Raw genomic sequence first — 20,258 nt, forward strand, 5'->3', positions numbered from 1 at the left:
GCGTCCCAGAATCAACCCTGCTGTGGCTCTGCCTTAGTAGGGGACTAGGGAGCAAGCGTGCAAGGATGCTGGCTCAGTCTCGGCTCGTACTGGGTCCTAGCATAATACATCCCCTACCCCACAACGGCTCTGCAAAATTAGGGGACAACCAGCATCCTCTCACGCCGGCTCCCCACTTCTCTAAAAATGAAGAGCCACAGCAGGGTGTGTGTGTGTGTGTGTGTGTGTGTGTGTGTGTGTGTGTGTGTGTGTGTGTGTGTGTGTGTGATGGTGGTGTTGATAGCGTTAACCGATAGGTTAATCGTTTGGTCGACTACACTCTTACATCCCTAGCTGGAAACCCAGTTCAATTTGCTATGTAAACTAGACTTTTTGGTGCGCTAAAGCAGCCAGAGTGTAGAGGTGGTTCTCTCATAAAATGTGCATAGGTCTGTAAATGTATACATTTGATACAGTTACATCTATATGTTACAGTGCATTTACATACTGCTTCCTTTCTGACTACAATCAGAACAATTGAGATGAAAGACTAGGAAGGTCTTAGGCAGTTCTATTGGGCTTGTGTAGAAAGAAGCAATTCAGGTATGCAACTGTTGTAACAAAAGAAGTCTCTGGGGAAGAGAGAAACAAAACTTTACTGAAACAGCAAGGAGTCCGGTGCCACTTTAAAGACTAAAATTTATTAGGGCAAGTAGGCCCACACTCTCATCTCTGTATCACTTCCCTTTTCTTTTCTTTTCTTTTCTTTTCTTTTCTTTTCTTTTCTTTTCTTTTCTTTTCTTTTCAGCATCTGAGAGAGGCTATGTCTATACCACTACATTATTTTGGAATAACTAACGTTATTTTGAAATAAAAAAGAGCATGTCTACACAACAAGCCATTACGTCAAAATAATGTTGAGCTGGAGGACTTCTTACTCCAACTCCTGTAACTCTCATTTCATGAGGAGTTGGGGAAGTCAAAGGAAGAGTTATTTCAACTTAGCTACGCAATTGACATAGCTGAAGTTGCGTATTTTAATTTGACTTTTGCCCTGCAGTGTAGATGTGCCCAAAGTGAGTTGTATCTCACAAAAGCTTATGCCTTAATACCTTAATAAATCTGTTAATCTTTAAAATGCCACCAGACTCCTTGTTGTTTTTGCTGAAACAGACTAACACGGCTACCTCTCTGAAAAACATACTGAACAGTTTTGTCTTACATTCATTTTAATGGTGGAATCAAAATGATTCCTCCAACAGAATACACTGCAATTTTTACAAACCCAGAATTAAAATAGATTTCATATGCTTGAAACTGTGTCAATTCATGGGCTGTATGGATCCAAACAAAACAGTGTTGTGAAGCCAGTAAGTGGCAATAAACTAAGTGCTTTGTATCAGTGTAAAGACAATTAGCTATGCTTGGAAAGTCCTATCATTGGCTGAATGTCAACAAGATTTTTTTTAAAAAAAGCAAAAACTAAACAAGAAAACAAGAGACTTTTGAAAGGGAGTATTTCACGATCATTGTCTTTCCTTGCTATTTTTAAATTGTAATAACATTTATTATGATGAATTCTCTGGGTATTTCAAGCAGATGTAATCCAAAATCCTAAAAGAATTTCATTTGAAAAAATTACTCTGAATAATTGTTAACACAGTATAAAAGGTCTTCGAATGGTCAGTTACCTTTGCTATAGTTTAATGTGTTTATCAGACAGTTTTATTTCAGGATACTTTTAAGACAACAAGGATTGCACATATCAAAGTAAGCAGCATTAATTTCTTCTTAAAGTTGGGTTAAAATAAAAAAAAACCCCACATCTTCCAGTTATTAAATAATTCCATTATTCTTTCTGATGAGCATAAGAAAATGGATTTAGTCACCCACTATTCTGCTATTTTCCCAAGCATATCACTCTAATGCAAACTGTAAGGTGTTTAGACCCATCTGAAACAAAAGGATTATTCATAATGTGTATACTATTTACTTTCACAGAGATTTCACTTCTCCCAACTCTAGAGAGTCCATCTATTTCCAACATGGCCGTCACCGCAGAATTTAGCTGTCAGACTGTGTAAATTCACATTAATGTTTTTAAAAGTTTTTGTCTTATGTAACTTGACAAAGTATCAGGTTCCTATAAAATAACCTACCTGCCAAATCAGGATTTCCCCCTTGCCAGCTGCTTCATGTATCATTTACTATCGGCCTTGTGTCTATATTGCAATGGGGGCAGCAGAGCAGTAGAATGGACACAACAGCACAGCACCCTTTATGATACACAGCAGTGGGCAACTTTGACTTAAAATTCAGAGGGGAGGGAAAGCTAACATTCACATGAACACTGTGGCATCACGTTCCAAGTTCAGCACCCCTCAGCGCTAAGGAGCATTTAATGGGTGGTAGCAGGAGTTGGAAGAAAGGAAAAAATAGAAAATAAATAGGCGGTCACTTCCCCTTCATGACTTCACTCCTGTTGCTAATGGGAAGGAAGGAAGTGATTCTATTTTACACTGAGTAACCTTGCCGCACTGGCAGGGTTTGCATGTGTTAGGGAGCTGGCATGTGTCAAATCAATGGAGACCAACAAAAGGGCTTTTCTGTGAGGAAGAAGAAATCTGTGCTCCCAAAGGAAATATGGCACTGAATTTAAAACACACCTCATATTTTAGAGGGCCTCCAATGAATTAATTTATTCAAGTGCAATGGTGCATTTGGCTGAAGCTCTGAGACCAAGCTAAAAAGCAGCTACAATACACTAATGGCAACAGCTGCTCTGTTAAACCATCTAACCAACGTTAAAGAACTGTACAAAGGCAGCTTGAAATGATGAAGAGGTTGAAAAATGGGCCAAATTTAAACAGGGCTAGCAGGTCACAGCAAAGCCGGCAAGAGAGTTTCCCCTGTATTACTTGCAAAGGACTTTAAGTATTGGACAACTCTTACAAAGATCTTCTAACTAGACCTGACAGTTTTTGTGGCTCTAATTGTTTGTAGCATAATGGATCCAATAACTTTATATTCAATAATGATTTTGTAGTTGGAGTAGTAAACTTGAGGCAGAGGTAGTGTAACCGCCACCATTTCTTAACAATGCAATTATATGCCATATAACGCCACCTCCCCAGGAATACAAAAAAAGGGGGGAGGGGAGAGCACACTTATGGCACAAGACAGCAATGATTTCTTTACTGCAAACTCCAAAGACAAAGCCTATAAAAGAGGATTCGCAGGAATATCATTTTAAACTGTTTTCACAGCCTAGAGTTGCCAACCTTCTCAGTTTCACTAGGAGTCGCCTGGAATTGGGCTCTATCCCCTGGAGGTTACTGAAGCAAACTGGGGAGATTTTAAACCACTAAAAGTCTGGTGGCATAGCAGGGATAATACAGGCTCCCTGCCTGCTCTAGACCTGTATGGTTCCCAGAAGCAGCTGGTATGACTCTGAGGTCCCTGGATGTGGGGGAAACAGGGTGTGTCTGTGTGTTTTCCCCCACCCTGAATGCTGATTCTGCAGCGCCCATTGCCTGGAAACTGCTGCTAATGGGAGCTGCAGGGGTGGCACTTGCAGGCAGAGGCAGAGTGAAGAACTGCTTGCTTCCCTCCAGCCCAGGAGCTGGACACACTGGCCACTTCTGGGAGCGGCACAGAGCTAGCAGGGACCTGCCTTAGCCCCATTGTGCTGCCAATCATGAGTGCTGCCCAGCCAGAGCCCACACCTCTCAGCCCCTCACTCATCCCAACCCCCTGCCCCAGTCCTGAGCCCCCTCCTGCTCCCAAACTCCCTCCCTGAGCCCACACCCCCCTTACACTCCAACACTCTATGCCAGACTCAGCTCAGAGCCCCCTCCCACCTCTCAACCCCAGACCAGAGCCTGCACCCCAACCTCTTGCACCATCCCGAGAAAATGAATGCGTTTGGTGTAAAGTAAACGAAAGAAGGCAGATGGAGTGAGTGGGGGTGGGGCCTTGGTGAAGGGGCAATGAAGGGACATGGTCTCAGGGAAGGGGTGGGACAGCAGTATTTGGGTTTCAGTGATTAGACAGATGGCAACCCTACCGCAGGCTGTCAGGATGATAAAGTAAACTTCTACAATTTATAGGGGAAATGTCTTCAGTTTCAAATGTATTTATTATTAATCTGTGTGTATGTCCCAGAAAACCAAGCAGGACCAAGATTTTCAGAAAGAGGACCCCAGAGCCGGGGGCTCCTAAATATATACTCGAAAGAAGGAGCCTAAAATTCTGGTCACATTTAGGTGCCTACATTGAATTAGGCGCTAAATTCATTTAGGAGCCTAAAGTTAGTCTCCTGCTTCTGAAAATGTTGGTCCTGCTGACCAGTGTTTTCTTGAAGAGAAGGCTAAGTGTCTTGAGCTCAAGTTCCTTTGTCCGTGCTTGTGTATCATTGCATGTGTTGTCCAGTTTTCAGACACCACATTATCCAGTGAAAAAGGAGCTCATAATGACACTTATTTATTTGTAAGAAGCGAGGAAAATGTTACCCCTCATTTCTGGCTTTAAATATTCAATAATTTTCCTGCCAGTGAACGTATTTTCCCCTCCCCCATACACGCTTTGTGGTTTATGCTGTTATTTGTTGTTATATATATATATATGTACAGTGGCACACCATTTACGTCAGCCTGCAGCTTCTGGCCTTTGTACAGCTTCCCAAACTACCCTCCTCTGTAACTTCATAAATATACAACTGGAAGGCTTCTAGTAGCAGAAAGCACGCATCCATCAATATATATGCATTTACTATCTAGGCCTGTCAAGTACTGGGATGGCACTAGGTCCAGATCTGTAAAATTTTGGAACATGACAACTTGTCTATGAAGTAATGGAGCAACCAGCTTTGATACAATTTATTGTTTCCTGTGGTGGAGTGGCTGCTTCACACTGCCTGGGAAGTGGTTAACGCTTCCCAGGCTGCCCTACACTGCCTGGGAAGGAAGGAGGAAACCTATACAGCACTCTGGCCAATCAGGGAGACGCTTTTAAAGAGCCAACCAGAGGGTGGCTTGCTGAGGCAGATCTGTATAAAAGGAGCTGCTCAGTGGTGCGTGAGCAGTTAGACCCTGATGAGGGAAGGTGCAGAACCTGGTTCCTAGAGAAGCACCAGTGGGACAGCAGTGCTGGTCAGGCTCAGGGGGGATAGAGAGGGAGGCTCTAGCCTGATACCTACCAGGCTGCTGATCTTGCTATAAGGGCCAGGAGGGTGCAAAGTTTCACAGGGGAAGTGGCCCAGAGAACAAGAGGCAGTGGAAGGGCAATGAAGGATGGCAGGACAAGGATGCTGTCAGAGGGTCCCTGGGTTGGGACCCAGAGTAGTGGGCAGGCCTGAGTCACCCCCTTCCCTCTTGCACTATGTCTGGCCACCACTGACGTGTGGTCTGGAAGGACTATGGCTTGCCCTTCAAGTGAGGAGCTGAACCGAAGCTGCAGCTGGCCATGGTGGCAGGCGCTAGACCAAGGACTGCCAATATAACCCCTGAAGGGGGACGAGAGACCACTGTTGGAGGGCAGTGTCCTGAAGAGAATACCGTGGACTGGGAGTGACGCGGGTCTGGAGTGGGAGCGTGGAGCGAAGACGGGTGAGACACCGCTAGAAAGGGACACCCTGCTGAATAAAGAACTAATTCCCCAAGCAACCAGCAGGAGGTGCTGCAGCAGTGAGTCCTGTCCTGTGACATTTCCTACTAATGTCTGAGACTAAGTAAAGTACATCTTTATTTTTAGACTTGGATGCCTAAAAGACAGACACATACATTGGTAATTTTGTAGGTGGGTGAGTATAGAGCACGAGGAATGTATTTAAAAAGAGAACTTGTTATAATAGTGCATTATGTTTTTGTAAGCACAAGTTTTAGGCAGATTAATATTTCACTAAATTATTTTGGTTAAACATGACTTCTTATGAATGCAGATTTCACTTTAAGACACTAAATTACATCAAATTACTGTCTTTAAGATGCAAGTGACTTGGAATAGGGGATTCCAAAACCAAGAAGAAGATTTTGACTAAAAACACATATCAGATATTTGCAGGCAGAGGGACTTTCCCTTCAAGATGGCTGCTGGTGAGAGAAACATTTAATTCTTTCTTTTGTTCTGTAGGTTAGAATCTAATCTACAGTCATTCCACTGTTGAGATTTACACTAATGTTAATAAATGAGACTCTGACCATAATTTCCAAGATATTCATTTCCTGTTAGTCACATGGCCAGTGGTTGGCCACAGAATAAGAGAGGGAAAACGCTGCCCAAACCCAAAGAATGTATAACAACCATATGAAAATAACATGATGCTGTAGATGCTTTTCTTTCGTAAGAAGACTATAATTTTATCTCTAGCTGCGTGCAGGCAATGACATTCACGGAGGGGCTCAGCAGGGATTGGGATCTGTATACCAGGTTGGCAAAAAGTATCTAGGCTACTCAGAGCTGGTGACAGATTTCGCTGGGCCCGAGACAAGATAGGGGAGCTCAGCTCTGGGCCCTCAAGCAGAAGCGGCTGGGCTAGGAAGCTAGTCTCCCTCACCCAGCCCTCAGGACTTCCCAGATCATGCCATGCAGGGCTCTGGCGGTGATTTAAAGGGCTTGGGGCCGTAGTATTGATGGCAGGAGCCTTTTTGAATCGCCAGGCCCCGAGGTAATTACCTCCTTGAGACTCTCTCTCCACATATGGGTCGGGATACCACACAGAGGGAGGGTATAAGCAAGCGCAGCTGGCAGTGCCAAACAGACTGAAGCAAAACTTAACATGGGCTTGGCTGGGTATTTGCCTTGCATGTCATATATCCCAGTCTTAACATGGTGCATACCTGAATGTTGGGGTTTTGCCCATTGATGTCTGCTTTTGATAGGTCAGGGAAGTTTGGGAGATCCAGGAGGAAGGATCTGGGTCCGTCTCTTTGTAACGACGTGTGTCCATTTTCCTGCCTGAATCGCTGTTTAGGGAATGGCCTGTGTGCTGCCTGGTGGTCAGGATATGGTCTTCTGTCTTTGGGGTTTAATGTGAAGCTGGGTTTGGGAACAGACTGGCCATCTGCACTCAGGGTGTTCTAGGGAGAAAGGAACACAACAAATGAACACCATCAACAACAGTCACTATAAAATCCAAGACATCCACAACCAGAAAGTAACCCATGCTTCCTGCTGCAGAGAAAGGTGAAAAACTACCAGGGTCTCTGCCAATGTAACCCCAAATACAGAGATCAGATAGATTCTGAGCATGTAGGCAAGACCTAGGAGTCAGACACTTTGGGTAGAGCGGGCCCAGAGTACAGCAAAATGTTTCTCATGTCCCATCAGTGGCTGGTCTAATCCTTCAGGCTCTTCCTTTTATGTCTTGAACATTTTCCCTTTTAAGGGAGCAAATTTTCATGTTTTCTTAATGGTGGAATGGAATTTCCCCAAGGTTTGGATTAAAAAGTTTTTGCTTTTGTTGAATGTGTTTGCAGTATATCTTACAGAAGGCTGCCTGTGTTGCCACTAGCCACCTTGCCACTGCCTTTGACCTAGCCAAAGTGATACATTTTGTATCAAAACACTTCCCACTGAACCCGTCCCCTCTCACGCCTGGTCCCAGGAGCTCAACCTCTGCCTCCCTGTCTGGGTTACCCGTTGTGCCTCTCCCTTTGAAATGTAGCAAGAGCCATGGGCGGCTCTTGCTACATTTCAAAGGCAGAGGCGCAGTGGGAATAGCAAACGCTCCCTCCCCGCCTTATCGAGTAGTCAATGGATTGTCTCAGGATCTTTAACTTACAGTTCAGAGAGACAGAAAGTCTGGATGGGATAAATGTTACATTCACGTTTTAAAATAACTACAATTAAAATTAAATGGCAACATGTGTTTCTACTGTAGCATGTTTTTGGCAGTATTGCTGGTTAAGCACACGCTCCACCTACTCCCCTTGGCTCAATTTAAGCTTGCATATCTTTTCTTAAGATCTCAGCTAATAGCTTCAGTGCATTTGCATTTAAATAATTTTGGATACCCATATAAGAGCTCCAAATTACATTCTGAAAGATTTTATAATATAATCTACACACTTTCATTTTTTAAATTTGCGATTTTGTTCTAAACACAAATCTAGGATCAAGAGAAATTGGATCTGAAAATAAAAACGAAACAGGTTCCCTCCGAAAAGTAGACACAGTAGCATCGTATTCAGCTATTATGTTGTTTGGAAATATTGTTTGTTCCCAAATAAAGTTTAACCAAAATCTGGATTTAGGTCAATTAAAAAAAATCATCTTGAGGCTGTCTTTATTCATCAAAAAAAAATCAGGAATGAGTAAAACCCAAACCTTCATTTTTCTTCCCATTTATCTCTAAAAGAGAAAAGTTTGTCCAGAAGATAATGACCAAGCTTTTCATTTTAAGGGGAATAAAAGGATAAAAGTTCTGCTTTCTCCATCTATAATTTTCCTGTAGCAAGATGAAAATATACTCTTAATTGTTTAAAATACTAGAGGAAAAGTCAGTGACTGGTCTTTATAGCTATAATTCCTGCAAATGTGCATCAATTTCCTCCTAAATAAAGAGTTAACAGAGGACCGACCGAAAGGAGAGGAAGAAAAGTAAACTAGGTAACTCATTAAAACTAAAAGAGCCCAACATCCATCCATAAATTCTCACTCAAGCTTACCTACTGTTATCACACATTAGAGAGGCATTTAGTAAGAGTCATCTGAGGTAACAAGTTCTTCCCACATAGTGAGTCCTGTCAATCACAGTGCTAATTACACTATGCTAGTACAACCTGTCTATTTGGTCAGAAGGACTGAAGGAATTAGTAATAGATATGCATGGCTTTATAAATCTGTATCACTAAATTAAATTCAGCAAGGTTCAGTATTGACCTAAGGTGTGGCACACAAGCACGCCGAAAAGACACTCAATTATATTTTCGCCTTACTTGAACTGGGGTTACAAAACTTAATACCCCTTAACATGAGCGGAGTTAGGGGCTACTGTTATGCTTCCTGCCATCCAGTAGTTCAGTGCCTGAGATAAGATAAAGGGGTGTTTTTAATTCACTCCATAGCAGGCAGGTGTTCCTATTATATAACCATCATCAGAGCTATCGCCAAGACCGAAGACCGAAAGGAAATGGAGACTGGATTCCTAGAGCAGCACAGAGACTATGCAGGTGAGGTGAAGGAAAACGCGTTGAAGAGTTAGCCAGCACTGTAATATTTCCTGTTACTGCGGGGTTCTGCCCTAGATATCTAAGGTGGAGGGTAGCCTGCTAGTTCTTTTGGTTTCCTCGTTGTTTTTGACATTCAAATAGCTACAGCTGACCAAAATTCTGGCTTCTAGTTGTGACTGTTAAGAAAGCTGCACCACTTACTACTAGACAATTAGTTGGTTACAGTAGCTCCTGTCTCTACAACCTCCAGATTCAGTTCCAGGTGGGAGTGAGTGCTCAGAGCGTTAAAAAAGGCTCCAGCTGGTCCAAAACTCAGCATTCCACCTCACAAGCAACACTGGCAAATGAAAGCACATCATGCTGGTTAGTATGTTGCACAAGGTCTGTTTTGAGTTGACTGTCCTCCTCTTTTACGGCCCTCTGTAGCACTGGACCAAGCTACCAAAAGGCACCTCAGGGTATATTTACATTGTGAGTGCTACAGTGGCATAGCTGCAGCGCTGCAACTATTCTGCAGTTAAGGCAAACACTTGGAACAGTGACAGGAGTTTTTCTGTTGCTGTAGTAAATTTGTCTGTAAGAAGTAGTAGCAAGGTGCATGTAAGAACTGCAAACTAGTGTTATCTGCAGTAGGTCCAAATTTGACTTGACTACATCAACATCCCTATGAAATATAGCTAAGTCAACCTAAGTTTTAGCAGCAATCTCTCACAACGCCATTTCAGAGGAATGGCTAACCTGCCATTTTCAGTGTATTGGGTTTAGGAGCCTTCTCAGCACATGCCTAATTCCCTTACACTGGAGTCAGAATGACCCCAGCCCTCACCACCTCATTTACTTTGTCGTCCTGCAGCAGCAGCAACAGCACAGAAAAAGAAGCTGGAATGCGGAAGAGGAGAGATGTGTACTTGTGCATACACCTCCCCTTTCCACCTCTTAATTTTTAAACCTCCTCCTGAACATATGGGTCCGGTTCAAGTCCTCTTGCCTCCTACAGGTCTGCTGTGTGTTACCTCCCAAATTCTTGAATACTCAAATACCGAATATAGTAGGGATGTAAAAAAGTTTTTAAAAAGAAACTGTGTAACTGTTCAGAATTCTTAGCCATTACATAGTTACATGCATGGAGGGCTCTGCAGTACGAGGTTTATACTGCAGAACTTGCTGTACAGCCGGCTTTCCAGGAGCAGGGCTGACCAGCAGAGCCAGTGCACTGCAGAAGTGGGCTTATACTATAAGCCAGATCTTGGTGTGCACCAGCTCTGGTTGTTAACCCTGCTCCTGGGGAGCCTGCTGCTGCCTTGCACTGCGAGCTCTGATACATGTGGGGCAGCAGCTGGCTCCCCAGGAGCAGGCTGGAAACGGGTGCATTCGCACCCTGGCACTTGCAGTGCCAGTGGGCCCAGCCAGGCTGGAAAAGCTCCCCTGCCCAAGTGAGGTAGGGGGGCTGCTCCAAGTTGGCCAGGCCACTGGTTAACCAGGAAATCTCACCCAGTTAGAGTGAGGTTAGCCAGTTACACCCCTAATCTTAAGCCAAACCACCAATTTGTGCCCTTTCGCTTGCTTAGGACATGTGAAGCCTGAAAGGGGTTTTTGTTTTATCTGTTTATTACTTTAAAAGTACCAAGAGAATGTCAAGTCAGACATGGACATAGTCATTTTGCTGGGCTACTTATTGGGGTCCCCAGGAGCATATACTGATTTTCCTGGGAGCTTTCCATGCCCCTTGCAATTCCTTCTTGCACGCTGTAGTAAATTGGGTGTTAGAAAAGATAACAGCGAGAAAGGCGAGCTACTAATTGTGATGGCATTACCCTACTTCTTCTTCTCGCCTTCCAGGCAGACTTCCAGGGCACCCCTGAATTTCTAAGCACAAGCAGGGGAGAAAAACGCCCCTTACCAAGCAGGTGCCAAACCCACCTCTGTTGTTCTGAAGGCCCCTTTCACTCGGTCAAGTGGCCCATCCCTCCTCCCCCCACCCCAGGCAGCTCCGCAAACGAGCAGGCCTCCCCTGCATTGGGCAATGGCGGGGGGGGTCACAACTGAGACAGACTCTAGCAGAGGGAGGCTGAGTATGACTTGTCCCCCTCCCCTCCGCGAGCAACGCAGCAGCTACCACGACCTCCTGTTAAGCTGACAGGCGATTGGGGAGGGATAAGTGGCTGGCCAACTGCTGCCCCCCGTGCCACGTGGAAACTGAGACCCTTGCTGGCCTGGAGGTCACGAGGCCACCGCCTTCTCTAGCCCGGCTGCTCCTCAGGCCGGTACTCACCTGAGAAGTCGTGAACAGCCATTCAAACTCCCGCCTCACGCTGAAAACTGCCCCTCCCCAGAGAGGCTGAGAGAGCGGATGTCAAGTCTGTTCCCCACTCTGGCACTGAATGCAGAAGGTGGGGGCAAGCAAGAGAGCTTCAAACCCTTGGCTCTACAGGCACTAGTTACAAAAACTTCCCCCCAGAATCCTAATACACAGATTTTGGAGAATTTGCTGCCACCATCAAGTGCTTTTTGATCCCTAAAAAGCCAGGGGTACCGCAAGCTCTTTAGCTCCAAAAAAAGCTTGAAAAAAGGAGAAAAACAAGCTGCAGTCTTTGGTGGCTGAACCTACAGTCAGAGGCATGCAGATACAAATCACCAGCTTAAAAGAAGTGATTTTTATTACAAAACAAAAGATAAACTTGATAAAGCACACTTGGTTGCTAGATGTTACAGAGCAACCAAGGAAAACAAATTTAAAAAACAGAGAAAAGTCTCGGCACAATGCTTAGATGGTAGTAAATGGGGAGGGGAGGCATAGATTCACACAGAGCAGTTCAAACCAAACCACAAAATAAAGAAAAATTACTCTGAACACAACTAGACTCACATTTCCTTAGTACTTACTTTTAATTTTCCCTTTGTTCAGTCTGTTCCCAGAGCCTGAATTCCATAGTGAGGTAGGGGGGCATGGTTGTCCTGCCGGGGTTTAAATCATTCTGTCTCTCTCAACTCTTGGTTTAACTCTCCCATACAAAGAAAGCAGGCAGGGAACCTATGTCCAATTCAAATTTCAACTCTCTATTTCGATTGGCTATCCCAGCCAATAGTTGCTAGGTACCTGAGTTAACTCTTTAGTCATTGGGTGCTGGTCAGCACTCCCCCTGCTCATGACAGCGGAGCCCGGCAGGGACCCCACTCCAGATTCAGAGTGAGGCAAGGGCCAGGGCTGGGCCTCGCTCCTGGGAGAGAGGGGGAAATCAATCCCAGTCTTTCCCCGGTGGCTGGACGGGGGAGAGAGACTCAGGCAACACGGTCGCCTCTGCTTTCCCTTGGCTGGCCAGAATCAGCCCCATGGCAGACCATGAGGGATCATGTGTATGGGGGGTGTATTCGCAGGGCCTGCAATGGAACTTTTTATTAAGCGAAACTTTATCTGAAACTCCCTCTCTTTGCCCTTTTGCACCCGTCCTCTATAGCAAGAAGCTAGTGGTATGGAACAGCACTGCCTCTTCCCCCAGTTTGTGTGTGGCGGTGGTGTGGTTATGTGGGATTGAAACAGGAATGGGAGCACTCCCTCTACTTTTAATAGCATTAGTCAAAGAGGAAAGGATGCACTTTCTGTAGTTGCTGCAGAAGCAGGGAAGCTGTCATTCCTCTCCCTTATTTTAACTTCTGCTTCTGAGCTGGAAGTTCAGCTGAGGCAGAGAAGTAAAGGGAAGATCAGAAGTACGATAGGATAGTCTAGACCACTGGTTCCCAAACTTTTCGGCATCACGCCCCCTTTTTGATTTTTGAGAAACCCTCATGCCCCTCTTCCCAAAAAATAGCAACAAAACTTGGGGTGAGATTGATGGGGGTGTGTGTGGCTGGGTCGCCTCACGCCCCTCCCCCCCGGAAGTTCTTCACGCCCCCCCAGTTTGGGGACCCATGGTCTAGACAATTAATCTTGCTTTCACATATAAGCCTTTAAGAGATCCTAATAAGGGACCTGTTATTTGCAGATGATGCAAACCATGTGGATCAGTGTTGATGTCCTTCAACATCTTATTACTCAGTTGTCTGATTCATGCAAAATCTTTGAGCGAGCAATAAGCTTGAAGAAAACTGTTATGTACCAGGGCTCTTCAGAACTACTTCCAGATATGACCTTAGATGATATTTGTCTGAATATTTTTTTTTTTACCAATCTTGCTACTTTAACTCTGTTACCAGCAATGTAGCTCTTAATGCTAAGCTTACTACAGGTTGAACCTCTTTAGTCCAGCACCCTCAGAACCTGACCAGTGCCGAACCAGAGAATTTGCTGAACCATGGGAGGTCATTTATTGTCTACCAGCATTACCAACATTTCCACTGTTTACTGGGTCTTAGAAGATATTTAGAGATAATTTGGACCTTAACAACAACACAGAGCCAGGACTGGTGGCTGTAAATAAACTTTATGGGACCACGAGAAACTTGGCCATACCCATAATAAATGGACATCCGGCTAACTAAAACCGTGTCGGACAAGAGAGGTTCAACCAAGGAGTAGACTCAGCAAAATAGCCAGGAACTTTGGTCCTTTGCAAGATAGAGCTTAGAACAATAACAAATTGTCAGCTAATGTGAAAATCCATATTTGAGACATGTGTGTTGTTAACTTTTCTGTATGGCTCAGAAACATGCACAACTTATGTCAAACACAGCAAACAAAAGACTAAAGAGATTTCACATGAAATGCCTCTGGAAAAATTATTTGCATAAGGCAGCAAAACCGAGTGATAAATGTGAACGTGTTAAATCTTACTGATATGTTATTGATGGGAATGTTGATTAGTAAGAAAAGACACAGGTGGCTTGGACTTGTCAAGCAAATGCTGGATTATAGGAACCCAAAGTACTTGCTTTCATGAAAGTCATGAAAAGTCTAGATAGAGGCAGATCATTGTGCAGAGTTCGAGCTGTTGCAAAGATGACTTAGTGTCCTTAGGAATCCCTGTGGATAATTGGGAAAAGAGTGCAAAACGCTGCTCTAGTTGGGTTAGTCAGCGTGTCAATGGAGCGAGGTGTTGCAAAGTGGACTGAATCAAGCTTTGTGGTGACCAGTGTCAGAGGAGGAAAAACGCTGCTGTTTGGATTCAGAGCAGTGATCATGTAGGGGTGTGCCCTGCCCATGAACAGAATTGTCACTTGCACACTGGACTCTGCAACCATCAAAGAACTCGCTGGCATTTACACCAGGCTCGGTAAAAAACCAACAGTGTCATTGAGTTTTGGCACGTGTGGTTGAGCTTCTTAGCTTCAACGTGAATGAATTTGGAAGCCAATGTACAACAGATGCATCAAGCAGCCCCAAGTGGCACAGAAATTATCACAGAAACATTGCTTCAGCTACACCGATTGCTATTTTTTGGTATTTTCCTTTGTCAACTTCATTTTACAAGGATTTTCAAGGATCCTGGGCTGAAACTTGACAGGACATGGTTGCACTTTCATGATGCATCTGTACAGTATCTTCAACCACCACTACCTCCCAGATGCTCTTAAAGATTATATTGCTATCAGAGACCACCTAAGGCCTGAGGGTTTGATAGAAAATCATTTTAGTCATTAGGTTTCATTCCTCACCTGCCTTAACAGATTGTTTTGATTCTGAAGAGCTGTTATGCGTTTCCAGAGATAATGACTCTTGAAGAGCAGCCAACTCAAGTTTTAAAACACAATTGCTAGTTCGCACTGTTGTAAGCCATACTACGCAACAATTTAGTACAGCAAGGGTAGAACAATACTTTACCAAATTAAAACCTTTAAGGGAGGTTAAAAGTGGCAGGATTTCATTACTCACAGAGAGAGATGTGGCTTTACAGTGTTCACCTGGCCCTGGTTTCTATGATCCCACCCACTGAACCACATGACAGAGTGCAGACTTGCTATGAAATTGGAGAGGCAGAACTTTGTCTCACGGTGGGAGAGAACTGAAAGAAGCTGTATTGTAGGAGGTGGCTCTCTATGAACTGGGGAAGTATCTGGTAGAGCTTCCCTGTTAAAATGGAAATGCTTCTATGTATGGAAGAAGGTGCTATAGTAAAGTGGCTGTGACAAACAGTGACCTAGAACAGCCTATCAATCCATGGTCGCAGACTGGGGTGGACTCTAGATTAAAAAAAAAACCAGTATACTGAGGGGGAGAGGCCTGGAGGAAAGTTTTTAGATTAGACTCTTCTCCTTTTCCCTGGAAGGGGAAGAACATTATCTTAGCTAGAAATATCTTATCCCGACAGACGCTGTCAGCTGTGCAGCCAGAGGGGATGGACTGTGATACCATCTAGGTAAACTATTGCTACACCTAAGGCATGGTTACATGTCTTTAGGACTCCAGAGTTAGCAGCCTATGCTGATGGAAATCCTGATGACTAGAGACCTGAGTGCATGTTAAATGTGTATCTGAGTCCAATCTGTGAGCCACAAAAGGGGTCTCCAGCTATAAAGTGGATACGCATGGATCTGCACGGCTGTACTAATAGCCACAGGTGGAGAGAACCTCATTTTTTCAGTGTTGCCAATTCCCGTGACTTTGTGATATTTGATGTATTTATTAGAGCCCCAGCTCTCTCGTTTGCAAATTTAACTGTTTTCACTTAATAAGCCAGCACTTCTTATTTAAGAAGAAACTTGAAAACATGAACTAGAGACTTAAAAGTAAAAGGCAAATAAAGAAAGCTCAGCATGCCTTATTTTTATACATCTCATGACTGCTAAGCCAAGCTCTTGTGACTGGTGGGGCAGTACTGAGTTCATAGCAAAGTAGGGAACCCAATCATTCTCTGAATGATCAGCAGTAATTAATTCCTTCAGCACTCTGGCATTTTTGGAGGTCTCCTCACCAAAGCATTGGTCAGGCCCCATATAAGGAATCATATGAGAGCTGTGTCTGAGGTTCTGTGGCTGTACCAACAGAAACATCCAAGATAAAGTTATCATTCAATTGCCAGAAGGACGGGGGGAAAAAAGAAGTGAGAGATGCATTCTTTACATATGTTGTGAAAATTATGTGAGTTTTAAAGTGCTCCCTACAGGAATTGCTTTATATCCCAGAGCATAATGCACAAAGAGATCTGGCAGCAATATGTAGCAGAAGGAGCAAAGCAGATGCAAAGGAAGCAATGCCAGTAAGTTTCTCCCCTAAAAATGGTGAGTCGACTTTCTAACTGATGTATTATTATAGCCCCCTGAAGTCAATGGAGCTATGCTGACTTTCAACAGCTGAGGATCTGGCTTGCCATATTATAAAATTTAGCCATATTATAATATTAGTACAGGTTGAACCTCTCTAGTCTGTCACCCTCAGGACATGACTGGTGCCAAACCAGAGAATTTGCCAAATCACGAGAGCTCAACAATGTCTAGCAGCACTACCGACATGTCCACTGCTTGCTGGGCTCTTAGAAGACATTTAGGGGTAAATTAGAGCTAAATAACAGCACAGAACAGTGAGTGCAGGGACTGGTGGCTGTAAACAAACTTTATGAGACCACAGGAGACTTGGCCACACCCATAATAAGTGGACCTACAGCTAATCAAATCATGCTGGATCACTAATGTTGCCAGACCAGAGTGTGCTGGCCTAAACCGGCTCAAGTCTGGGTGTTTTTCTTGTGCCATGTTACTCAAAGCAACCTGAAACTGCCTGTCCCTTTTGCAGTACTTCTGCCCAACTACCCACCTGTCTGTGCAAGCACAAAAACTAAAAACCTGCTTCTGCCTTAGGGCTTGTCTACATGGAGAACTTTTTCTTGATTAGTAACATGCAGTTTCCCTTAACTATGTGTACACCTGGAATTAATCAGGAATAGTGACTCTGCTTGAAATCCCCACTCTACTTTTATTCTGGATTAACAGCTCTGCGTAAACAAGCTCTTAGAAATGGTGGAGAGCAGTGTTCCTTCTAAGCTGCAGAGCAGCACAGCTTCACAGGCGATTAATCAACCCCGCCCAAGGAGAGGCTCAGGGCTCAGTGTAAGGAGCTCACTGACTGGGTGGGGCTGATTAATCACCTGTGAAGGTTTGCTGCTCCACCTCTTAGAAGGAAGGAGGCGGGGCAGCGTGCTGAGTATGCATCCCCCTCCCCCATGGGGAGGGGAAGAGTGGGGAGGAGGCAAGCACACATGCCCCTGCCTCCAAGCACCAGGGAGGGAGAAGGCTGGGCAGCTCCAGCACCTCCCTGGCTCTTGAGCACTGCGGAGGGAGGAGGGCATACGGCTCCAACTCCCCTCGAGCACATGGAGAGTGGGCGCTGGGGGCAGCAACACTCCGACACCCACGGTACCAGGGCTTACGCAGGACATAGACGTTTGGATATCTAGAATGAGGCAGTAATGCACAGACCCAGAAGCAGCAACGTATGTGCTTAGGGAACTTTAAAAGTAGACACTTAGGTGCTGAACGAGTTCAGGCCCCTACAGGATTAGATGGCAGCTATCCAGGACTCCTGTGGATCACAGTGGTGCCTGAACCTGGAATGTAGGTGCCTAAGTACATGTATATCTAGGCCTTACTGACTATAACTTGACCTATTTGTTCCCCCCTCTTGGAACCTAGTGCTATGTTTTCTACACTGTGTTCATGATGTGGAGTCAGGCCTGAGGGCTGCTCCCGTGACCTCTGCTTAGTTTGCTTGTAACTTTGTAGCATCACCCGGCCCAATAGTATCAGAATCTCACTGCCCAAAGCACCAAACCAACCAAAACTTGGATCAAAAGTAACTTTGCACAGGCACATAATTCAGTGAACCTCCATGCTGATAAGCACTGAGTAATACACATTGGAAAAATAGAATCCTAACCCTACCTGCAAAATAATGGGGTCTAAAATGAGCTGTTAGCACTCAAAACAAGAGAAAACAGAGTTAGCGTGGGAAGCTCTCTGAAAAACATCTGTCTGTCATGCAGCCGCGGGGCCGGAGCTGCGGAGCGGCCAAAACGGCGTCGCTTCTGCGGCTCATAGTCCAGGGAGGGGAAGCGCTTCACTGGCAAACCGTGTTCAAACGCGACCGGCAGAAGCCTCGGCGGTGCCCAGGTTGGAGACCGCCGACAATAAGAGCTGTGGACTGGGCTTGACGGGAAGCACGTCCAGGAACGAGGTGACAGGGCACGTAGAAAGGGGGGATAGCATGGACGTGAGGGGCGGGGCACCAAGTACACGGGAAATAAAACAGGGGGCACCGGAAGAAGGAGGAGGGGGGAGGAAACCGGTGAGGAGGCGAGGTGAGTGAAGCCTGGTAAAAGCTTGGGAGGAAGGAAGTGACCCAGGGTAGGGCTGAGTGGCCCAAGGGTTGGTGTGTTTAGGGGTAATGCCCCGCCAACCGGAACGGGGAAGGATCCCCGTCCTGAGGTTGATACCTGAAGAGTGGGCAGGCCCAAGTCTCCCTTCTGTCCTGGGGTCAGAGTTGCTATACAGTGTGTAAAAAGCAGCTCTTGCACTGGATGTAAGAAACTGTAGATTAATAAAATACACGTGGGATTGAAACTGGTGTCTTGGGAGGGTGATTGAGGATAACCTGATCATCCAGGAGAGGGCACGCCAGGCTGCAGAGTGCCACACTGCCCAATATGCAATAGCAGTCAAAAATGCTGTCAATGTTAGGAACCATTAGGAAAGGAATGGATAAGAAAACAGAAAATATCACAATGCTGCCCAAGGCTATGGTATGCCCACATCTTCCACGCTGCTTGCAGTTCTGGTTGCTGCATCTCAAAACAGATACATTAGAAATGGAAAAATTACAAGGAAGAGCAACAAAAATGATCAGGGTAACTTCCATAGGAGAGATTACACAGACTGAGGCTGCTTAACGTAGGAAAGTGAGGAGATAGGATATAGGGCTGATGTGCAGACTGATTTGCTTGCTTGCCGAAGTATGCTGTATAGAAAAATTTAGAGCAGGAGTCTCAAACTCCAGGCCTGTGAGCCGTCCCTGGCTGGAGAGTTGCGCAATCTGGCCCAGGGAAGGTTGAGCACACTTGACGAAAGCACTCGCTGCTCTGCGTTCTGCTTCCTCGCTACTCCTGCTGCTGCAGAGGAGCCGGACTGCTGCTGCCACTGTCACTCTGCATCAGGCTCTCCTGGTGATCCTTGAGGCTGCATTCCTCAGGGGATGGGGTGCTAGTGGGGAGAGAGAATGGGGTGCTACTAGGAAGGGACAGAGCTTTGGAGACAGGAACAGACAGGCCTCCCCCAGGACTCCTGGGCCAGGTTCTGCAACTACTCAGGCAGGGGCTGGCCTGCAGGCCAAGAGTTCGAGACCCCGGTCTAGAGCCAATCCGTCCTTAACTCAGTTTCAGGGGTGACGTCTTCCATCCAGGTTCCTCGTCTTCCACAATATTTAGTGATGGTTTGCTCCAAATCTGGAGTTCTTTAGCAGACAATGGACTTTCTTCAGAAGTCGGGAACAAAACTCAGCCCTCCTATCCCCCAATCTGGAATCTCTTTGCTACAGGATTTGAACACAAATTCTACAGCCTGGCTGATCTCCTCATGTTCCATTTTTAGCTCATCTGTCACACCCTCCCTCACTTGTTAAAATACAAACAGCGCAGCTCTGCTTTAAGGTTGAGAACTGGATCTCTGTCAGATTTTTACGCTAGAAGTGGATTTCTCTGTGGCCAGAGCTCAGTGTCTACAGGGAAAAAAAGACTCCATCATAAGATACTTGTTTTCAATACAGGACACATGGTCACTTACTCTGCCGCAAAGGGGATTGTTATGGAGGGAGGGGAAGAATTATGTGGGACCTTGAAGGTCACACAGTTTATCTGCAATTGAGAAGATTTTTTTTCAAAGGTTTAAATAAGAGATGGGCATCCAATTTGTTGGCCTTTGGGTCTCTGGAGTTCTGCCTTTAAAGCATTAGCCAGCAACAGCTGCGTGTGAATAAGCTTATAGATTTCACAGTTGAAAATGCGAAGGAATGGTTGATCGGGAAACACTTGCACTGTACAAACACAGAATAAAGAGTCTCTCTCCCAAAGAGATTACAATCGAAGGATACGGTTAGACTGCTAGATACCTTCAGTATCCCCAAAAAACTCTGCTGCGTCCAGGGAATCCGTTTGCTCTTCTGTTTTTTTTTGGCGGAAGAGCAAACATGCT

At 45.1% G+C, this 20,258-nt stretch overlaps 1 protein-coding gene across 1 annotated transcript in view; it reads right to left on the minus strand.

Annotated features, from left to right (window-relative positions):
- The window catches only part of ISM1 (isthmin 1), a 62,401-nt gene that overhangs the window by 11,916 nt on the left and 30,227 nt on the right, over positions 1 to 20,258 (minus strand). The window contains exon 2 of the mRNA XM_075925653.2: positions 6,816 to 7,055. Within this exon, the coding sequence (XP_075781768.2) occupies positions 6,816 to 7,055 (240 nt within the window). The remainder of the gene's footprint in view (positions 1 to 6,815; positions 7,056 to 20,258) is intronic.

Source organism: Pelodiscus sinensis, chromosome 3, assembly GCF_052426305.1.
Source record: "Pelodiscus sinensis isolate ZL-2025 chromosome 3, ASM5242630v1, whole genome shotgun sequence".
Taxonomy (NCBI): Eukaryota; Metazoa; Chordata; order Testudines; family Trionychidae; genus Pelodiscus; species Pelodiscus sinensis.